This window comes from Plectropomus leopardus, chromosome 8 (genome assembly GCF_026936395.1).
Source record: "Plectropomus leopardus strain MGB_pleo_1.0 chromosome 8, ASM2693639v1, whole genome shotgun sequence".
Taxonomy (NCBI): domain Eukaryota; kingdom Metazoa; phylum Chordata; class Actinopteri; order Perciformes; family Serranidae; genus Plectropomus; species Plectropomus leopardus.
This window is the reverse complement of record NC_142183.1, coordinates 6,759,102-6,780,777: the sequence shown is the minus strand read 5'-3', so window position 1 is coordinate 6,780,777 and position 21,676 is coordinate 6,759,102. Positions and strand designations below refer to the sequence as shown.

General features: G+C 40.7%; 2 protein-coding genes across 14 annotated transcripts in view; one reads left to right on the top strand and one right to left on the bottom strand.

Annotated features, from left to right (window-relative positions):
• The first annotated feature begins 327 nt into the window (after nt 1–327).
• phox2bb (paired like homeobox 2Bb) lies at nt 328–6,062 on the top strand. The gene is made up of 3 exons (XM_042492759.2): nt 328–1,023; nt 1,638–1,825; nt 2,611–6,062. Exons 1-3 carry the CDS (start codon nt 783–785, stop codon nt 3,037–3,039), a joined length of 858 nt encoding a protein of 285 aa, XP_042348693.1. The 5' UTR covers nt 328–782; the 3' UTR covers nt 3,040–6,062.
• Nucleotides 5,802–21,676, bottom strand: part of LOC121948553 (LIM and calponin homology domains-containing protein 1-like) — a 113,879-nt gene continuing 98,004 nt past the window's right edge. For 9 of the 13 annotated variants that reach the window (XM_088080789.1, XM_042493973.2, XM_042493972.2 and 6 more), the window contains 15 exons: nt 20,900–21,205; nt 20,427–20,532; nt 20,147–20,241; nt 19,956–20,061; nt 18,717–18,791; nt 17,108–17,136; nt 16,146–16,259; nt 13,076–13,168; nt 12,707–12,871; nt 12,451–12,545; nt 11,859–12,005; nt 10,971–11,066; nt 10,050–10,158; nt 8,921–9,023; nt 5,802–8,013 (listed from right to left, as the gene is read on the bottom strand). In XM_088080789.1, the coding sequence (XP_087936915.1) occupies nt 7,988–8,013; nt 8,921–9,023; nt 10,050–10,158; nt 10,971–11,066; nt 11,859–12,005; nt 12,451–12,545; nt 12,707–12,871; nt 13,076–13,168; nt 16,146–16,259; nt 17,108–17,136; nt 18,717–18,791; nt 19,956–20,061; nt 20,147–20,241; nt 20,427–20,532; nt 20,900–21,205 (1,665 nt within the window). In that variant the 3' untranslated portion in view covers nt 5,802–7,987. The remainder of the gene's footprint in view (nt 8,014–8,920; nt 9,024–10,049; nt 10,159–10,970; nt 11,067–11,858; nt 12,006–12,450; nt 12,546–12,706; nt 12,872–13,075; nt 13,169–16,145; nt 16,260–17,107; nt 17,137–18,716; nt 18,792–19,955; nt 20,062–20,146; nt 20,242–20,426; nt 20,533–20,899; nt 21,206–21,676) is intronic. The other 4 variants (XM_088080791.1, XM_088080790.1, XM_042493974.2 and 1 more) reach the window with 4 other exon arrangements.

Below are 21,676 nucleotides of genomic sequence, written 5' to 3'. Positions count from 1 at the left end.
GCAGCTTCAGTGCAGAAAATGAGAGTCAGACACAGAGAGAGAAACGAGCCGGAGCAGACGGGCAGAAAGAAGAGGCAGAGGGGGAATACTATGTGAAATCCTGCCCAAGGTACACGGTCGCTTAAAAGGCTTAAAAGCTTGGAGAAAATTGGATCAGGGAGAATCGTCACCCAACTTTCATTATTTCCAAGTGGTGTGATTGAATTAAAGGGCAAGATGGTGGTTGGAGAGGAGAGGGGTGGATGGGTAGAGGGGTGGAGAGGGGGGCGGCGGCGGTGGAGGGGTGCGTAATGGCGTGGTATTAAATTCTAATTAGAGATGCAGGGGATCAATGATAGGGAGGTTGGACAGCCCGGGCCCCCAGTGCCAGCCCAATAGACTGATGAGTTATTGTCATGTAAAAAAGCGCTAGCAATAAGACCAAACGCTTTGCTATTGTCCAAGCGGAAAGAGCCAAGTTTATTATGAGGACTATATGCTCTAGAGACCTCGGGCTAGGCGGCTCTTAGGGGGCTTTTCATAAAACAGGGCTAGGTTCCTATAAAGGAGGCCAGTTTTGGAGCAGGCGCTGAGCAGTGAACATCTACCCACCGTCCAGCCTCCTTCCAACCAGTTCAAACCAAACAAGTCATCTTCCCCCCCCAACTCAGACCGCGCGTCCTCCTCATTTTTGTTTCTCTTTTTTTTTTTTTACTTTCTAACCCAATTTTTTGGGGGTACTTTTTATTTGACGTTTTTTTTCCCGGGAAGTGCAGCTTTCTAACTCCACCGAGCCTTCTCAAATGTATAAAATGGAGTATTCTTACCTAAATTCCTCTGCCTACGAGTCATGTATGGCCGGGATGGACACGACGAGCTTGGCATCGGCCTATGCGGACTTCAGCTCGTGCAGTCAAGCCAGTGGGTTTCAGTACAATCCCATCAGGACCACTTTCGGGGCCACCTCCGGCTGTCCGTCCCTCACGCCGGGGTCCTGCAGCCTGGGGACCCTGCGGGACCACCAGAGCAGCCCGTACGCCGCAGGTAAGCAGCGGCTCCGGAGCCTCAACCCTGCGTATTATAGGACGCCTTGATTGCATTTGAAAATGGAAATGTGTTTAGTATTTACCAAACGAAATTTGCTTACACAAATGAAAGAATTTATCACGTTAGAAGCGATTGCAGGCAAGCGGTAATTCGGTTACGGGGTTATACTATCCCAGTCACACCCAAAACCGCCAACAGAATTATCTTAAGCTGCCAAAATGATAGGCATAATTTATTTACTTTGCGATGAGACATAAAGCTTCGAAAATAATTAGATAACCAAAGACTAAAGCTCATTATTGACACCGAATTGGAGTTACAGTAGCAACAAGCGGAGCGGATGGGAACATTATGACAAGTTTTCAAACTTGAGCCTCGATCTGAGGAGCAACAATTAGTTTAACATCACAATTAACCGCATCACAGGTCAGCAGCGTTATCAATTCAGAACTAATTCACAGGTAATCAAAGGCGTAATACAATTGGAAGCTTTAGCGCAGCATCCATAACCGGATTTTATACAAAATATCGAATTTACTCCCATTTGACAACATCACAGGTGCACATGCACAGATAAGGCCACTAACTGACATTTTTATTTCGTTTTACAGTTCCCTACAAACTGTTCACGGATCACGGCGGACTGAACGAGAAGAGGAAGCAGAGGCGCATCCGGACCACGTTCACCAGCGCCCAGCTGAAGGAGCTCGAGCGGGTTTTTGCTGAAACGCACTACCCGGATATCTACACCCGAGAGGAGCTGGCACTCAAAATCGATCTGACTGAAGCCAGAGTGCAGGTACACAGACAGCGGCTCTCCAACAGACGCTAACCTGCGCCGATTACGCATGATTACGCACTGGTGGATTTATGATGCAAATAAGAAATATTTCGGCACATTGCATCTAACCAGTTAGTTTGGATAGGTTTTAGTGAAATAGAGGCTTTGACGTGATTGATTACTGGCTACCGACTACAGTCTAACACACTCTCGTGCATTAATGCGCAAAATACAGATGGTGTCTTTAAGGACACTTTAAGACATTTCTTGTCATACAAATTCTTATTCATTTAAACATTTTTTTACTTCATACAAAAATACGAATGATATAGATACAAGAGGATCCACAATAAAAAAATAAATAAAATAAAAAAGGAAAGAACAAAAGAACGAAACTAACAAACACTGAGCTTAAAAGTTAGAGAACCCACAACGGCATTCAAATTGTCCTTAGACATACAAACGCACACACAGTACAGTATACACAGATATCCATAAACACCTCGTCCCCTACCCTCCAGCTTCTCTAAGGTGTTGCTCCTCTAATGTGAGACAGAAAAATTGCCATATCTGGGGGCATTGATCACTATCTTACTTTTACAGGCAGCAGCTTTTAGTACATTTTACCTCCAGACACATTTATAAGCTCACAGATTTAGAGTCAATGTGCCTCTGCTGTGCCAAGGAGCCTTTTTTGTCAAGGAGAGTGAAAAATAACAACTAGTTTTCAATGAATACTGATTCACTTTTCTTTTCTTTTTTGGCACAAACCAATAATTTTGCACCCTTTCTCAATTTTCCAGGTGTGGTTCCAAAACCGGCGTGCCAAATTTCGCAAGCAGGAGCGCGCAGCTGCAGCGGCCGCAGCGGCTGCCAAGTCCAACTCTGGAAAGAAGTCCGACTCCAGAGACGAAGACAGCAAAGACACCAAATCTACCGACCCCGACAGCACGGGAGGACCGGGCCCGAACCCCGTGCCCACTTCCAACTGCGGCGGACCGAGCCCCACCGGCGGCCAGGTCAACACCACCGGGAGCGGACAGGTGGACCAGGTGAAGACCTCCGTGTCCACCGGCATGGGGGTGACAGCACCGAGCCAAGGCTGGGCCACCGCCCCGGGGACCATCACCTCTATCCCGGACTCATTGGGCGGGCCGTTCGCCAGCGTACTGTCGTCTTTGCAAAGACAGAACGGAGCCAAAGCTACGTTAGTAAAGACCAGCATGTTCTAATGAAGCTTCACAGCGGGGGGAGACAAACAGAGAGGGAGAGTTTCGTCCCCCGGAGACTGAAAAGCAATCGCTCGAGACAGACTAAAGGACAATAAAAAAGCAGTTAAAAAGAAGACGACAACTCTGTTCTTTTATTTTTATGCCTTGCGCCGTTTCTTGTGGTCACTTGCTGTAAAAATATCCATCTTGACAAGTCAAACTGTCTAAAAATAACGTTTTTCTTTTCTTAAAACGAGTGCAAGTCGGGTGAAATGTTTGTTTCCGGTCACGTCTACAGACTGAAATCCTGAAATAATTCCTGCGTAAATTCCGAAAAAGACAACGCCTCACCCCGAATCTAAACGCCCTTCTTATTGTAGGAAACAGACGACGCATTCAAGACTGAATTCTGGATGAAGTGGCTTGTTAAGGTGCACATTTTTGTGGCAAACAGACGTCTGCGCACTGGAGACGCGCAGTGCCATCAGTGCGCGAAGGAGCCTCGTTAAGTCACGTTACATGTCAGAGTTCAACAGCTGCTTTGTTTGGTAGAGAGACGTTTAATATCCATGACTGAGGATGCTCTCTCTCTGTCACAAATCCACAGTCTGACACAACAAATAATCCAACGAGACGCCGATGCATTTTGCTTTTCTGTCTCTATAAACACAACCTGCTGTTTGGGAAGTAGCCTCTTACAGCTGCGTGTTTTTCTTTTGTTTCCGGGGCTGCTGAGAGTTTAGTTTCTTTAAATTATCGATATAAACACAATTATTTCCTCGAGAAAAAAAGGCACAAACTACTGCAATGTTCACCTCTGACAGGAAATCTGTGTGTTTTGTGTGTCTTTCTACGGCAGTGTTTTTGTGGCTCAAACTGTATAGTGTTAATACGTATTATTGTCTCCTATAGTTGAACCATAGGCCATACTCCCTCGTAGATCGATCATACAAGTCTTTTTGATGTTTTACAAAATTCCCTCGGAAGAATTTATTTTGGGTAAAGAAAAAAAGAAGGGAATGGATGCAAACATTGTATTTATTTCTATATAATTTGCATGTTGTCTCTTTGTCTGATTTTACAATGATTTCTCTTCCATTTTGTGAGCATTATGTAACATGTTTTGTCCAGGATCTGAAAGTTATTTATATGTAGGTAATGAATGCTTATATTTAAGAAGGAAATATTTCTACATGTGCACATAGTTTTCCAGGTGTACCATTGAAATGGTTGTTGATGATAAAAAAATAATAGTCCAAGCTGCTTTTGTCATGTTTTCTTTGGACAAATAAGTAAAACTTTATTAATATAGCACCTTTCGAAACCGAGGTTACAAAGTGCTGTACAAAAAGAAACAGCAATACAACGAAACATTCAAATCGGAGAAAATAATGACACAAAGAAAAGCAATAACCAAATGGAATAAAAAGCAAAAATACGGAAACTGATCAAAGTTAATAGTTACTATGTTATTTTCATTATTAAATCCTAAAACAAGTTTCTTAATGACTGCTCAGTCAGAAATGCGAAGTGTTTTTCGGTCATGGTGGTTTTAAAGGCGGAGATTTCAGCACCACGGACAGCTCTGCACCCATTCATCAACTTATTCAGGATTTTTTCCCTAAAAAGGTGTAACTATTTGCCTTTAAATGGACAGAATTTCACTCAATTTCAATAAAATGAACAGAATAAAATGTAGGTCTTCTGAAATCCGAAATATTTAGAAAAAAATGGATAAAAACGAAAGGAATGAAATCACTATATACAGTGGCGTAGTGGAGAGTATATATGGACCCTCCTCTTTTTCTGGTCATTTACACCTATCAGCCAAAACACAAATAGCACCAAGAAGGATGGACTATTTATTTTACAGATGTAGATATATATATATCATTTTTAAGCTACAAAAAATTCAAAATTGAACTGATGTACTTTCTAGGGTGGAAATTTGGAAGAAGATCAACTAGGGGAAAAGGTTTAATAGTTGAGGTCAGCCAGACTTGCACTTAAACCGAATGCCATTAAAATTTGTGATATAGTTTGTTTCCCCGCAGTCAAGATTTCTAGATCTGGTGACTGTAATATAAAGCCTTAATGCCTCACTGGCAAACTTTAATATAAATTTAAACTAACACTTAAGCCTTAATAGCGCTTTTACATATCTATCTATAAAACAAAACAAACAGGACAACAACGTATCACAACAGCCACAATAGGTGTACAAATATAGTGCAGGTATGTCAAAATACAATCCATCATAGAGTGAATTAACAAGCAGCGATATTTAATTTGCTAAATGAAGCAGCCGCAGCTATCTGTGGCCGCTTCATTTTAAGCAACTTAAATGATTTTAAACTTGTTAAGTCTTCTTAAATGAAACTTAATACGTAAGAAATAAATGAATACATAAACAAATAAATAATTCTCCCAGTACTGGGTCAAACTAGCACCGACCCAGTGGTAAAGTTTACCCTGTGGGTATAAAACCACTGGGTCACCAATCATACCCAAAGTACTGAGTGATTTGGACCCAGTTTCAGTATAATTTGTATTATTTCCACTCTGTTATCCAGCCATACCAAGATGTGGTTATTTTGACCCAGTAACAATGACTTTTTATGTTGCTGCTGGGTCAAATATCAAACCAAAAGGAGTGGTTACTTTAACACAATGTAATGTAATGTTTGGAGCATTTATTCGGCACGTTTCTTACGTTGATTAAAATATATTTAGTTGTGCACCCAGTCTCAAAATAAATTTAAAAAAAAAAAACACAACCACTGTTTAATTTATAACATTTTATTTATAAACATACAGTATGCTATAAATGCCATTGCATTTAAACATCAAATTAATCTATATTTCGGATAGTGTTCAGGTGAATATTACAATAAATACAGAACAGACGTAAAGGTTTCATTCCCCAACTATCCTGGTAAGAAGACCGTCTGAATGTAGAGCTCCGTCTCAAAGATCCCGCTATAAGAGACTCAGCCGAGGTTTATTCTGGAACTAAATGAGGATTAAAAAAAAAAAAAAGAAAATACACAACCGGAACAGAAGCTTAAAAATACTGTAGATCAGAGAGATGAACCCGGAGGAGAAGCTTGGCTATAGGACGCTGTTGAGGAGGAGGCTGCTAGTTTGCTTTCATACAGCAAATCATTTGGTTTTAGGCTTAAACGTGCATTTTTTTTTAACATCCACAATACATAACCGAGCTCTTCTCTTACAAGTCCAAAAGAAAAAAGAAGCAAGTGACTTAAAATGTCCAGCTGGCGGCACAGATCTTTAGTTTTCATCCAAACAGATATTGCACAGGTGCAACTGCTGCTGCTGGTATGAGTGTTCATATCACCTCTGCGCTTTAACTAGATGTAACATGGTGATTTTTTTATTTTAGATTTTATAAATGAATCCTACCACTGAGCAATTATCAAAATTACCTCAATTAATAGCATACAGAAGTCTAAATCTCTCTAGAATAAAACAACATTCAAAATTAAATCAATGGTCTCCCCTGCAGTACATATTTTATCCTTTGCATTGTTTTATCACTGCAAATCACCGAGGAATAAAAGGGGGGGGGTGATATTATTAGCAGTACTTATCAACTGAAGTAAAGCATGATGTAAGGGAGGGCTGCAGCTTTTCTGTCTGCAGTTTAAAGGTTCAAATTTGGCCAAATCCCTCCCTACAATCATAAAAATGAAAAAAAGAGAAAAGAAATAAAACACCATACAGCTGGTGTTTTTCTTCCTGCATCACCTTGCTTTCCTAAGGCACATTAAAGTCCTGACTCTCCAAGCGGACAGGCTGACCGAGGAGCAACCTGCTGTGACCCCCAAAGCACAAAAACAGCTCACGAGTCGAGTTATTGCCCTAAAGATGAAACTACATCCATAATATGTGTTTATATTAGAAGCTAATTTTAATCAGGAGCGCAGAACGACAGACGTTAGTTCACTGTTGGGGCCGAAGGATCAAAAACGGTGACTAACTGTGTATGTTGAAACTGTGGATCTACATAGGGGTGTTTATAGTGACCTTTATTGCACTTTAAAAAAGAATTTTCTGTATATATTTGTGTTTTCATATCCTATTTAATTAAAGGGGCATCAAATTGTTAATATTTCTCAGATCCAGCCTGTTGAGAGAAATTTTAAAAAATCCAATCTGAGCTGCCTCGCCACATATTCGGTTTTCTGTCCTGTTTTATTTTATTTTTACCAAATTAAAAATTATTCTTAAATGCACTTTAAAAATAAACTAATTGTTTTAACTCAAAAAGGGCTGTGTCTGGACTGTCTTACAATTTTAAGTTGACTGAGATAATTCTGTAGTGATTCAACTTGTCTTCTCAAATTCAGTCAACTAAAAATTTAATGCAGCCCAGACACTAACTTTTTATGTTAAAACAAACATTGTCTTTTTACAGTGTGATAAAAACGATTCAATAACTACGTGATATACTGCATTTCCATCATATGGAATTAAATGGTTAATACTCACATTTTTTCCAACCAGGAAAATAAAATCTGATTAACGGAGACTTAAACACCGTGTTTTTTCTCTGTGTGTTCGCTCTGACAGCGCAGGCCGTCAGCGTCAGCCTACCTGCGCCTGAAGCATCTGTTAATGTTTTTCGTTTTCTTTCCAACATGGCCGCCACCCCAGAACAGTCTCTTTCTCTCTCGCTGCATGATGAAACAGAGTCTGCGGTGGTACGTGGACCAATCAAATCCTGATTTCACTCACATATCAGATGACATAAACACGAAGAAGAGATTTTTTTTTTTAACTGTCCCCAGATCCCCCGTTCAGCCCCTGTGATGAATCTTCGTTGGTTATTGAGCTGCAGAGGATGCAAAGATCCCGACACGCTGTGAAGGACATGATTTGCAGATAATCGGGTTAAAAACAGGGATGGGGTTTCTTCCATGAACCTTGTGCTTTTTTCTGGTGAGCGTCACAACGTGGTCGGCTGTCCGGCCGCTTGAAAGGAAAAGGAAAGAGAGGGGAAACCCACATTTTTTAAAAAATAAACCACAACGGTTCTGTTTGTGGATTTTAAGGTCAAGTGCATGCAGCACTAATGAAAGAAAACCTCTTGATTCGGGATAATGACGTTCGAGTATTTTGATTGAGGCTGTGATTTGATTCTGTGGTTCTCTGATCCCTGAATGGTAACAGCTGCTGAGAGGTTGTTTAAATGTGAGCTGCGTCTTTCAGAAAACCTGAACTCGTGCTCTTGTGCAGGAAAGGTGAAAGGGACGGAAAGTTACTGTCACCCTCTCCCAGCTGCTGCATCACCAGTTTCTCTCCGTCCTGATGCAGTTTCAGGTTCGTCCCTCAGTGCAACACAGCTTTACTGTGTCTGACACTTCTTTATTAAAGCCGCACCGGGTCAGACTCTTATATTAAAACACGGTCGTCTTTTCAGCCACACAGTGGGGCTGCAATAAAGAGTGAAACCTCCGAAATACACCTTAAATTTTTTATCATAGAAGTGTCAAGTTTCATTTGAAAACAATAAATCAAACAAATATTTGTCTGTTTATGAGACTGTATTTACTGCTGGTGCTACGACACCATCACCTTATTAAAAACTGCATTTATTCATCGGTGAAAATATGAAATATGGCCGACACTGCCAAACAATAACAAACACCTTCCCCTTTTTATAAAATGAGAAAATGATTAAACTCTCTCGTTATGAGCATTATGTAACAGGGAAGTTGTCTGTATTTTTTCTTGTGGCTGTGTTTTTGATGCTCATGATCCTGTTTGATTTGGAACCGGCTGACAGAAAGGGACACTCAGAATTCATTTATGTTTCGGATGAACGGAAAACATCGTTATAGAGACAACAGACAGACAGGAAGGAAGTGGAGGAACTTACAGCGGGAGCGGATGTAGCACTGGTGGCAGTTGAGGAGGCCGTTCCTGATCCGGACGTCCGTCCCCGTGGTCGTGTCGCCTAACTGTCCCTTACACACCCCACACTGAAGAGAGTGAGAGAGACAGAGGCATTTTAGGCAACACTGATCTTCCATTTATTCGGTGCTTTTACAGGTAAATCTTAAATGATTCAGTTATTTTAATTCTGTAATTTACTGGAAACAAACCCCTCGAAAACACCAGTACTTGTTGATAATAAAAATACATACAATTGCCAACTTTAGGATTTGTTTGTATTTACATCACTGTTAATTATTCATTATAAATATGAATGTTTAAGTGGAAAAAAAGTATTTAACTGCTGGAAGACAGTTTTCGCCATCTCTTCAGAAGAAAAATGCAAATATTTTTAAATTAGGTGTTAGAGAAAGCAGAGAAAAAGGACTATGGCATTTGCTTTTGCTCAAGAGGTAGAAAACCAAAAACTACCAGAATGCACTGCAACATGCTAGAGGGGATTCCCCACAAGAAACAAAATGGCAGCCAACGGGAAACAAACAACATAAAATTACAGTTAAACATTAGTTAAAATATGTTTCTGAGGTGAGAAATATGTGAATCAGCTAAAGAATCTTGGTTTATGGTTGATCAGCGCTGCATAATCTTACTGTTGTGCACTTTTCAGCCTCGGTTTTCATGATACAGGAAACAGTATGGCGCCCACTTCCTGTTTATAAATTCTCCTTTTACAGCAAAACAGTAAACTAAAATATGTTTTGGAAAACATTTTAGTTGACCAAAAGACAACAAGGCAACAAAAAGTTGATTTATATTTGATCAGTGCCCTTTTTAGTTTTCCCATTTGATCGGAGTTTGATAGACAGAGAGAGGGGCGGGTCTCCCTCGATCTGCTTCTATACGCTTTGTGTCCTAAAGAGGAAGTACTATCTGTAGTCGGAAGCAACAGCCCAAAAACCAGTTAAAATCCGCTGGATGATTTGATCTGAGAGATGAGCAGAGAGATCTGGGTGCTGATAAGATGGAGGGAAGTTTACAGATGTTACCCACACTGTTATGATACAAAGATGCCTCTTTATTAAACATAGAAAAAACAGACTTCTGACACCGACCTTAAAGCAGTGAATGTGGAAATAAAGACTGAGGGTCTCTATGATCATGGCCGCTCCCTTCCCCAACGGCTGCCCACAGCTGGAGCACAGCTTCTTTCCACTGACAGACCTACAGCAGAAAAAACACAGAGAAAACCTTTGATAGGGACTGAATGTGACGTGCAGATTACTTCACTGTTACACAGGCTCCTTTTTTAGTGAAGCTCAAACACAAACACAGAATAAATAAGCTGTTAGTCAGTCAGTGTATGGTTGTGTTGGAAATTTGAGGACAACAGGAAGAGAAATAAAGAAAAGCTGCTGAATCACAACCAAGATGACTCTTCAAAACCCAAAGTGGCAGCATCTCTCGTCACAGCACACAGAGGTCGTGAACTTAAGGTCAGAGAGCATCCTCTGCTTCACCACTGCCCTCGATATGGACTTAGTCACCAAAAAAAGATGTATTACATTTATTTCATAGAAAAAATGTCTCTCTTTCTCCTGCTCTCTACACTATATTTTCTGTTTAGTTTGTTGGTCTGTTTTTGCTGTTTCTATTTTTGTTTCTACTGACAGAAGTGTTCAGTAATGTTCATCAGGGTCTGTCTCATGTCTTCTCATGTCTTCTCGTGTCTTCTGCGTGTTATTTTCCAAACATATGAGATCATATTGCATTTTAATGACCTGGGTATGCAGATGAGAAATTGGATTTCTCGACATCTCTGGCACATTTCTAGTAAAATTTACATAAAATAAAGGATTACTCAAGTTTGCATGTCTTGTACCAAAATTCCCACTGCATTCAGGGTCCTTGCTGCAGTGTCTCGTGTCGTGATTCGGGTGAAGAAATGTAGGCAGCAAAGCAGAAAATGACAAAGCAGAAATGAAGAATGCACCCCTCCTCCTCTCCCTCCATGTGGGCTGTTTGAGATGCAGTACCTGTTGGGTGCTGGAGGCTGTGTGTCTGGAGGTGGTGGAGATGCGGCGGGGGGTTTTGATGAGCTGCGGCACATGTTATTATCAATGGGACCACTCCTGGAAATGGACAGCAACATGCAACATGATGATGACTTTCAGCTACGGCAACTCTATTGGCTGCGCATGTTGGACACGAACCAATCCGAAACAAAACAACAAAAATAAAACCAGTAATGTTGGACAAAACCCAGACTTATATTATCCTTTAAAATGCAGTGCATTTGTGATTCTTATGAATGTTTTAAACACTTTTCTTGTCACAGACTGACATTTATTTATGTGGAGGGAGACTATGAAGGAAAATGCAGATACATGATGCCACCTGCTGGTCAAACAGGAGAGCTGAAGGTGTCCCTGAAAGACTCACCAAAACCCTACTGCTGGTCACAAATATGTATTTTTGTCTATTTTAAAATAAGCTGTGTTATTGTACCTGAGGACAAGCCGGGACATGTAGAGGAATTTTATAAAATAAGACAAGGAACAGGAGGAAATAAAGCAATGTGAAAAACAAAATAAAAATAAAATAACGCAACCAATATCTCGCAGCTATGACATCTAGACTTAACTTTTTAAAAAAGGATTATACTGCATTTTGTTCTTGGTCACTAGAAGGTATTCTTCTTGTAATAACAGGTGCATTTTGGTGCTGTAGTCTGTGATTCGTAAGACACAAATAGATGTAAAATTGAAAGGAACTGAGCTCTAACAGACCATGAAATCCCAGTGTTGTAGCAGAACTCGGACTGAACACCTCTCACACACACTCACACACACTCACACACACTCACACACACACACTCACACACACTCACACACACTCACACACACTCACACACACTCACACACCTCCTGTCTCCTGCAGGCCGGCTGGGCTTGTTGCTGTCTGCTGAAGGCTCTTCCTGCTTCTTCACTGGAGTCGAGGTTTTGGTCGGCAGCTTTTGGCCGTTCTGCAGACTGTGACCGACTGTCTCTAACTGACTGCTGCTAATCGAGCTGAGGATCAAAAACAAAACATGTTGAGAATAATTCTGTTTTCTGTTTATGCTTTTTATTATTTATTAAATGAGATCTACATTTTTTATGACGGTAGCCCAGCAAGCAGAGCTGAGAGAAAAACTGCAGGTACACAACAAGCAAAACAATGACTTTCAAGGTATATAAGTAACACATGAAGCTCCAATTCTATTAAATAAATGTGAAAATGCAGCAAGTCACTGATTACATGTAGCACTTTATTATGAATCTGCAAGTGACTACTAAACTAAAACACGACAACAGTTTTTTTCTAAGTTGTTAGTACTGATCTAGTTTTTCTAATTCTTCTTTGTCAGTTTCAATTTTCTACGTGTTAAGCTGCTTCTCACATGACACTAAGGCCTCATTTTAAGCCTCAGGATGTCGGCTAAAATGTCTAAAATGTAACATTTAGTTCACTAACCTTCTGGCTGTTTTCATGCTGTCGTCTGCGGTGCTGATGTCACTGGTCCTGTCGTTTTCTCTCCGTTTCCATTCGACGTTCTCTGTGCTCCCCCTCTGAGCGTCCAATCACAAACAGGGAACAGTCATCTCAACAACCAATCAAAAAACCAACACTGTGCACACTCAAATCTTTTTAACCAATTGTCACCCTCCTGAATTCACACAAATTTAATGCATGCTTCTAACAAACTATATTCAATCAATCAGTCATTCACCGACTGCCTCTCCAGCAGTTCCTGCTTCCGTTCCCAGTCGGCCAGCGAGCGGACGATGGTGTCCTGGGGCTCCGAGGTGGAGGAGATCTCCCCTCGGCTGGGGGAGGGCAGGGCTGAGGAGCGGGGAGTCAGAGGCGCTACTGTTTCCTCCAGTATCCTACGCTCCTGTTGTGACGGGAGAACTGGGTGAGTTTTCAAGAACATGTTAAGTACCATAAAGGCCCACCAAATAAACTTTCACTTTTGGTTTAAAAATACACACATTTTAAAAACTGGTGCTTTTATCCAACCTAAAATTATCCTGGTTTCAGATACTCCAAGTGTGAGTTATGCTGAAAACGTGTGACCCCAACATTAACATGCACACACCTCCTCATGGTACTTCCTCTCCTCCTCCGCCACCTCCCTCTGTGCTTTCTCCCACTCCTCCTTCAGCTTCTCCTGCTCGCGCCGATACTTCTCCTGTTACCATGGCAACAGACACATGACATACAGCACAGAGCCTCAACGAAGACTAAACTGTCCGCAGGTGGATATTTTGGCAGGAAAATAGAGATGGTGCGCAGACATATGTGGGCTCTGAGAGGCTTTTCAGTCTCGAATCAGTCGCTGATAATATTCTCTTCAGTGCATCCTGCCTAATTTAAATCGAGACGGGACTGACACCTCAGTATGTACTTTACATATAAGCCTAGACATTCTTGCTACTCTTCTGCTCAGATCTGATATTTGCGTGTTAGGGATAAAAAGCAAACAAAAGAGACCAAAGCAGGCACTGCGGGCAGAAGAGCATGCAGAGGTTCCTTCACAATCTCCATTTTAAAAGCTGCCTTTCATTTTTCATTACTGAGTGTATTTATGTTCTGTGTATTTATGTGTGATACGATATGAGCAGCATGACTGTCACAGAAAAGACGACATCCCTTTGACATGTTTGGTTATTGTATACAAGCATAAACCACAAGACTTTTTCACTCTTTTCAGACTTGTGTAGGAACCCCCAAAAAGAAAGGCAGAATTTAAAGATTCGAGATTTAGAGAGAAAGCAACTTAAGCAAGACAGATGACAGACTGAGATCGAGGCAAAGAGACGACACAGAATCAACCAGGGAGAAAACAAGCACATCGATGCACCAGACATTCATCCATTTCAGCGCATCTCATCTCAAACAGTCAACTGGAAAGAACAAAAATCTGTACTCATCACCGTTGCCTTTTAGATTTATCTATCAAGATTTTACTGTAGATGAGCACGGTATTAAAGATACCAATAGATCCTTTAAAATTTTTAATTATGTGGACCTGAGATGCACCTCTGATTGGTTGAGGAGAGAGAGGGTGATTTGGGCAGCAGCAACAGCAGCAACCTTGGACAGAGCCCTTGTCTGTGTGTGTGCATGAGATGGAGACGGGGAGCAGATAAAAACCAAACTGGAGGTTCTTCCACTGCACAAAATCGCCCTCTGGTGGTCAGCGTGTGCACAGGAGTGGTTGGCTGGGGTGTGTCTTTGGGGGAGGATATATGCTCAATATAAAACAAACATGGAGGCAAGCTTTGCAAGTAGCAGTGAAATGTGGTTAATCCATCTGATTCTGAGCTCAGCGCGCGCCGTCACACAGCAGCTAACTGCGCCACTTTTAGGGTTTGGTACATTGTAAAGTATCCCAATTTGAAGTTAAAAATCGGTGTTAAAACTGGTCTTAAAGGGATAGTTTGGATTTTTCAAGTACGCAGTATTTATCCATTGTCAGAGTATAACATACAGTAGATGTCAGTGGGCACGCTCCCAGTTTGGGGAAGCAGGCTGGAGTACGACACAAAAGCGGTGCAATGTATTACTTTAGAGGGGTCGTCAACAAAAATAATAACATCAATATTAGTTTATATTCATGATATTTTCACTGCTTTACCTTGCTTTCAGGCAGTGATTTTTGACGGTTAACTAAAAACAATAGATCGGTCTCATCAAAACCAGACTCTGCTGAGAAAACAGTAGTTAACATCGGTGAACACAGGAGTTTCTGGTCTTGGTTAGTCACCAAAGTCACACAAAAACACAAACTCACTAATGGATTGAGGCAGAAATAGTCCAGCAGCTCTTGTGTTCAGTGAGCCAAAATTACTGTTTTTGTATCTGGAATTTGGGGAACTGAAGCCGTCACTCCAGCCTGATCTCCAAACTGGGACTGTGCCGACAGACATCTACGCATGTAATACACTGACTATCCCTTCAAGTTAAAGTCAAAGTTTTCAGACATTACGGTTACAAATAAGGTTTTCTTAGTTAAAATTAAGCATTTAATTGACTACGTGTCAAAATCTATTTGGGACCCAACGCTGTAATTCTGTTTAAATACAGTTTAAGTATTCCCTAGTTGTAAAAAAAACCTCTTGGGACAAGAAACTACACATCTTTTTATCGACAAATCACCTAATAAGTACTTATTGAGACTAAATCCCTAGTTTATGCATTAATTCAGGCAAATACAGCCTCTGCAATTTGATTCGGTCTAAAGCAGTGGTTCCCAAATGGTCCAAGAATGGGTCATGAGTCAATTCTGAACAGACATCAAGTGACACATGAACATGTCCAGTTTTTTAATTTTTTTTAAATTTTGTAAACACTTTTTTTTTTTAAGTATAGAGAGTTTCTGCCGCAGAGCTTTTATTTTTAAGTGACATTTCTATTTATTCTTGCAATGTGTTTATTTCTTTGCATGTTGAGCTGATGTGTTGTTTACATTTTGTGAAATAAAACTGAATATGTGGTAATTTATTTTATGTGTGGACCTTAAACTAATGACTAAGGAAAAATCTGGACCCATGGCTGGACCATTTGGGAACCGCTGGCTTTGACCTAAATTCAATCATGTGGGCTGTGTTAGTGGACTTGTTGTGCCCATTAAGATGGATCCTAAATTTGAGGCCAATTGAAACACTGAAGTTTTAATCATAGTCGATTACAGAAGCCACAGAGTATCTGTTCTACTATGTACTTTCCTTAACTATACGAGTACCCATCAGTGCACAAAACATAAACTTTGAAACGCAACCACTATGTTGTTATAGCCTCATGTGTAGCTGCTGAATGCTACACAGCAAATTATCATATTGTACCTACATTTAGGGCACAAATGCGATAATACAGCGAGCACATATAGATTGCAAAACTGTTTGAATAACAGACAACAGCAGTTTGTTGCAAGAGTGTGAGAAATCCTAATTACCTAACTTTGCATATTCATTTAAAATTATTTTGTTTTCCCTGTGGGCTGAGGTTATTTTCTTTCCCTAGGACTAATTTGTACAATAAGCTGCTAAAATGCAGTAGATAATCCTCACAGCGCTGGTGCTTTCTCGACCCACTAAGCTGCGATAAGGAACTGAACCTTGCAGACTCATGCGCCATGCTTTTATCCTTTGAGGTATACTATGTACCTGCAGCATGCGCTCCTGCTCTTGCTGCCACCTTTCCTGACGCTTTCGCTCCTCATCCGGGTCCCAAGACCAGCGGTCACCCCGCCTGGCCTGGGGCAACACCGGCACTGACACCTGATAGACCCCAACAAGCACACACACACACACACACACACACACACACACAGAAAAACACACACACGCATCAACATGCACAATCACACACAAATATCCATGCACACCATTCACACGCAAACACACGCGCTCTCACCCAACCACAACGCCAATGTGAGGGATCGATATGGCCCCAACACACACACACATACATACACACACACACACACACACACACACACACACACACACACACGCATATACACACACACAGATTAACACCAGTGTGCACACGCATCCACCACAGGAAAAGAAGAAGGGAAGGGAGGAGACAGAAATAGTTGGTCTACCACAACAGCACTACTCCAATGCTAGCCAAAGGATTCCTACTAAGGAGAGAGAAGACAGAGAAAGAGAGAGATGAGCTCAAATGAAAACGAAAGCAGTCTCGGCCGTTTTCTACAGCATCCTCATCTGGCATGCTACATCAACAGCTCTGTGTGTCCTGTAATACGTCGTAGAGTCTCGCAGAGTGGCACAGTGAGTTCACAAAACTGCGCTAAAAACTAACACCTGATGCCAGAAAATGATGGACGGATAGATACAGGCAGTCTTTTTCATATTTGTTTTGTTTTAGGTTGTTTCCATTCACATGAAAGACTTCTATAAGGTACCTGGGTGATTTTTCATTAATCTTACCTGCAGTTTTATAATGATTTAAATGCATTTGACTTCTGTTTTATCTCTGTGTGCATGCATATTGAACTAAACTACTTTAACCAGGAGATAAGCCAGATGAGAAGCAGTAAAAGGGTTTTTCAGTGTCTGACCACAAAATATTATGCAGTCAGATGATGCTTTTTACTCACGTTTCCACGGCGATCCTTCTCCGTCTCTTCTGTAGAGAAATCATGAGAGACAACAGTGGTTCAAATTTATTTTAGACACTTTGGATACAGGTCATCAAACTGAATGCCATTTCATAAGAAAAATATTTAGGAAAATGACAACATGAAGAGTGAATATGCCAACCACAGAAAGCCCGTCCACGAAGAGCAATGTACTCTGAAGTTACACAACAAGAATTTGTCAATTTAGACCCTTCAGCTTTTATTAGAGGCTCATTAACATTAAAGGGCTTAATGCTCGTGGATCTTTTCCCTGAAATGCCTCACATGCAAACAATAATGTCACAAAAAGAGGAACAAAAACGTCAATGACAAAACATGTCACATTTGTGAAACAGGCATTTCATAAACTGAAACTTTTCTACAGTCACTCTGGATAAGAGAGCCAGATGTTGACGGAGAACTAATGATGTAGCTTTTGGTGGAAAAGACGGTACTATAAAGCACACTGAGCCAAACATAAAACTGATCATTCATGAAGTTAAGCAGGTCAACCCATTAGAGGCTCATCGATGAAGATTTACAATAGTTAGATATTTTTATTGGATATTTTGAAAAGACCTATAATCAACATAATGATACTGACAGGACTCAAAATAATATAAGTTATTTAAAGCTACAGTTGGTAACATTTATTCAATTCAATGCAATTCATTTATGCATATTTATGAAAATATCTGTGTGATATTTGCTGAACATTGTTTCGAAAGAAGGACATGAGACAGATAAAAACCGTGTCCCTCCTCCTGAAAGTGCTTGACCCGGCTGCCACGTTGGAAATGGTCAATCAAAGCACCATGCACCATCCGCTGGCTGAAGCAAACCTCCTCATTTTACGTCTTAACAGGGCACTAAAATTTGTTTCTGTAAACATTTGAGAAGGAAGCCAAACCACTGTTTCCCTATGGTACAGCACCTCTGTCTGGCGCTCCTTTGTTGCTGCTACGCGATGCATTTTTAAAAATATTTTCAATTTTCCAGCTCAAGGCGCGGAGCCGCAGTGCTTGTTAACGTCACTTTGAGCCACACGCACGCAGCACAGCTCCACAAGCACTCCTAGCTGTTTTTCAAGATGTGCTCTGAAAGTGTTTTCGGAGCGGTGGTGCCTGGCGCGATGCGTCTCGGGGTGGTTCACCCCTTAGACAGTTTGACGGTAGTCCACGAGCACTCCTCGGCTCTGATTGGTTGTTTCTGTTCACATGCAGTAACGCCATTGAAATGCGACAAGGCAGTAGAATAGGCAGAGTTACATGATTTTTTTTCATGGATTATCTGTCTCATTTAGTGCTGTGTGAATATGGTGACAGTTTCAGCAAATTTGAAGGAAAAAGTTAGATTTGGTAAGTTACCAACTAGAGCTTTAATGACGACAACACACCAATGAGTTAAACAAATCTAAAACACAGAGGGAGCACAGCACTGATCATCCATGGCACTCTGGAAATTAGTACAAACAAGAGATGGGACTGAAGGGCGGTTGTCCAGCCCTTGAAGAAATGACGGGGAAACCCTGTTTGTTCAGCACCCGGGGACAGAAACATGAGCTCCACCGGTGAATGAAGGGGTTTACCTGGTGGGACGAAGAACTCCCAGCGTAACTTAGGGTTGCTGGTTGCCAGCGGAGACCTGACACTGTTTGCAAACTCTACAGCAAAATAAAAAAATGTGTGGGTGGAAGGAGAGGAGGGGACGAGGGAAGGAAAGGAGGGAGGGGAGTGATAAGGGACAGACAGATGTCAAAACCAGGAGTTGGTATGGACATCAGAGAACTGGAGGAAGGCTTTTATAGTCCTGCTCCTGTGATACTGAAAGCTAATTTGCTTGTGATGGGAAAAACAATATTTAGTCTTTAACCCTTTAAAACCTGTTTCAGTATCAGTTTTATTGTCCTGCATTCAGATGCCTTTCACAAGCGATTTCACCATTGGAGAATTTAGCAAATTGGTTTGAGATCTTTCAGAAACACGGGGGAAAAATGCAACTTAGCAAAATATTTTCCACAAACTGCAAGAAATTAGCCAAAGTCGACTAAGATAATGACCTGGAAATTAGTTAAAAAAAGGGGGTTAAAATTATGACAAAATCATCAAAAAAAATATGGAAAAACTGTATTTTCAATCATTACAATTTTTAAATTATGTAATAGAAATAAAATATACATATATTTTTACATTTATAAGTCTACACTTTTTTGGGTCATTTTCTTGCTGCTTTTTATTTCTAATTATCATTTTAACTTATTTTAATTTTTAATTTTAATATTTTTCTTGTAACTTTTTACAAATTTCTTGCTTTTTTTTTTTTTTTTTTTAAACGCCATGTATGTCTCAAACCAGTTTGCTCAGGTTTCAAAGGGTTTCAGAGTTTGTAAAAGGTCAAGTTTTCTAACCCAATAGAATTTCAAGTCTAAACTTGGGGGACAAAAAGTCAGAATAAAGACAGAGAAGAAACAACAATAAAGCAGTGCTTTTATTACATCTAAAAACCTAAAGGTTTATCTCTTTTCTACATGTTTCGTTGGATCTCAGGAGAAAAGTGAATAGTCTCAGTGCCAATTAGAGATTATTGTCAGTTGAGCAGATAAGAAAGGTTAAGCAGGAGTTTGTGCAGGGTGCCAAAATAATCACTGGAGGCCTCTTTAACTGTGATTCAAACATCTTGCAGTACAACCAAACAGAAAGAGTGTCAGGCTGAAAGGAAAAGGGGATAAAAAGCCAGCTAGGAGGATATGCTAATCAAACTCAGAAACCAAGGAGATGTATGAAAAAGAAGCTTTTGGCTGGGATTTGGATGTAAAAAGTTCACTAACCTGCTGTTGTTTCCCTTGGTGGGTGATATTCAAAAGATCCTGGTGCAGCTAAGCTCGGTACATTCTCCCTCCTCTGTGACGGCTCCTGGGAACTGAGAGCACTCGCCTGCAGGGAGATTCAAAGATTATCCTTTAGACTGCCGTGTGATTGTTTTTGTTTAAGTTTACATGGGTTTGATTGACAGCCTCACCTGTGAAATTATTGGCTGACTTTGCTGTGTGCTGATTCCAGTCTGGACAAGGCTTGGACCAGATGATTCAGTTTTTACTTGTTCTTTTTTGGCTTCTGAAAACACACAAATGACACAGTTTTATCCCTTCTGTTAAAATCATATGAAAAACTGAAAATAAAGACAATTTCTCTTTGTGTTTTCCATAAGTTCTGGGTCACATTACGATAGACCTTGACCTGTAATGACACAAGTCAATGAGAAACCACAAGGGGTCAGCATAGCAGCATGCTGTTCAGACCTGCAGGTGGTTTTTGTTGAGCTGCAGCATTTGATGTTTCCTCCTTTGGAGCAGCTGCTGACTGTTTTTCAGTTGTCCCAACGCTTTCTGCTGGTTTCTGCAGCTCCTGTAATAGTATAATATAAATAAAAAAAATAACTAAAACAAGCATGCGATCAAGAGGCCGATGTAGTGCATAAAGTATATGTACACATATTTGAATTCTAGTCTTTTTAAAGAGTCCAAAATTAAATAAGTTTGCCAAAATCCTTGAAAGATAAAATTTCCCCCTTAAGATAAAGAGCATATTACAGCACTGATACATGACGTACATTAACACATCACACAGTAATGACTGCAGTGTGACTGCTGACACGAGAGTATAATATATTAATTTGACTTTTTTTTCATTTTAACTAATCACCTGTTTGAAACTTTACTGACTCTATTTTCACATTTTATGATAATCAGCTATAGAAGATTTTAATCCTGACCGATGGGAGCGAGGTGGGCCGGCTGGGTGGTGTCGAATGCTCAGTGACTTTCTCTTCTTGGACGTCCTTCGAAGCCACTTCTGTGTCACTCTGTGTCTCACTGGCCTTTGATGACACGGGGCTTTCGGCTCTGGCATGTGTACTGCGCGTCGGTGAGGCTGCTGACGAGGGAGCGTCTACAGTGCTGTTGCTGGTTTTGGAGGGGGACGCCTGGAATTGAGGAGGAGACTCTCTTCCTTGACTTTCAGGTGTGGCGGGAGCGTCGTCACTTCCTAAATCGCCATTGACTCGGAACAAACCATCCGCCTAAATCAGAAGAGAACAGGTTTGATATTTAGCAATGTAGAGTTCACTGATGCTTGAAAGCATTAAAGATAATCTGTGAAATGTTGAGACAGTAATTTGCCCAGGAGCTACGTGATCCGCACAACAATGTATCTCATGATAAATTTAATATAGGCTTTATTTTGAATACACCAGCCCACCTCTGTTATGTTTGTCCTGATTAATTACAATATGACCAGTTGGAGATTTAAACTTTAGAGTTAGACTCCGCTTTTCAGGGACAGTTGATAAATAATGATAGTTCTTACACAAAACTGCTCACAACAAGGTCTGTGGATTATCCTGAGTAACCAGGTCATGTATCTGGAAAGAGGCGTTATTGTTGAGATTTTTATATTTTTTGGCACTTTTAACACCACAAGCCGAGTGACATCCAGTTCCATTATTTTGGAGAGAAGACAGACATCTCTATGACCAATCTCCAACATTCGG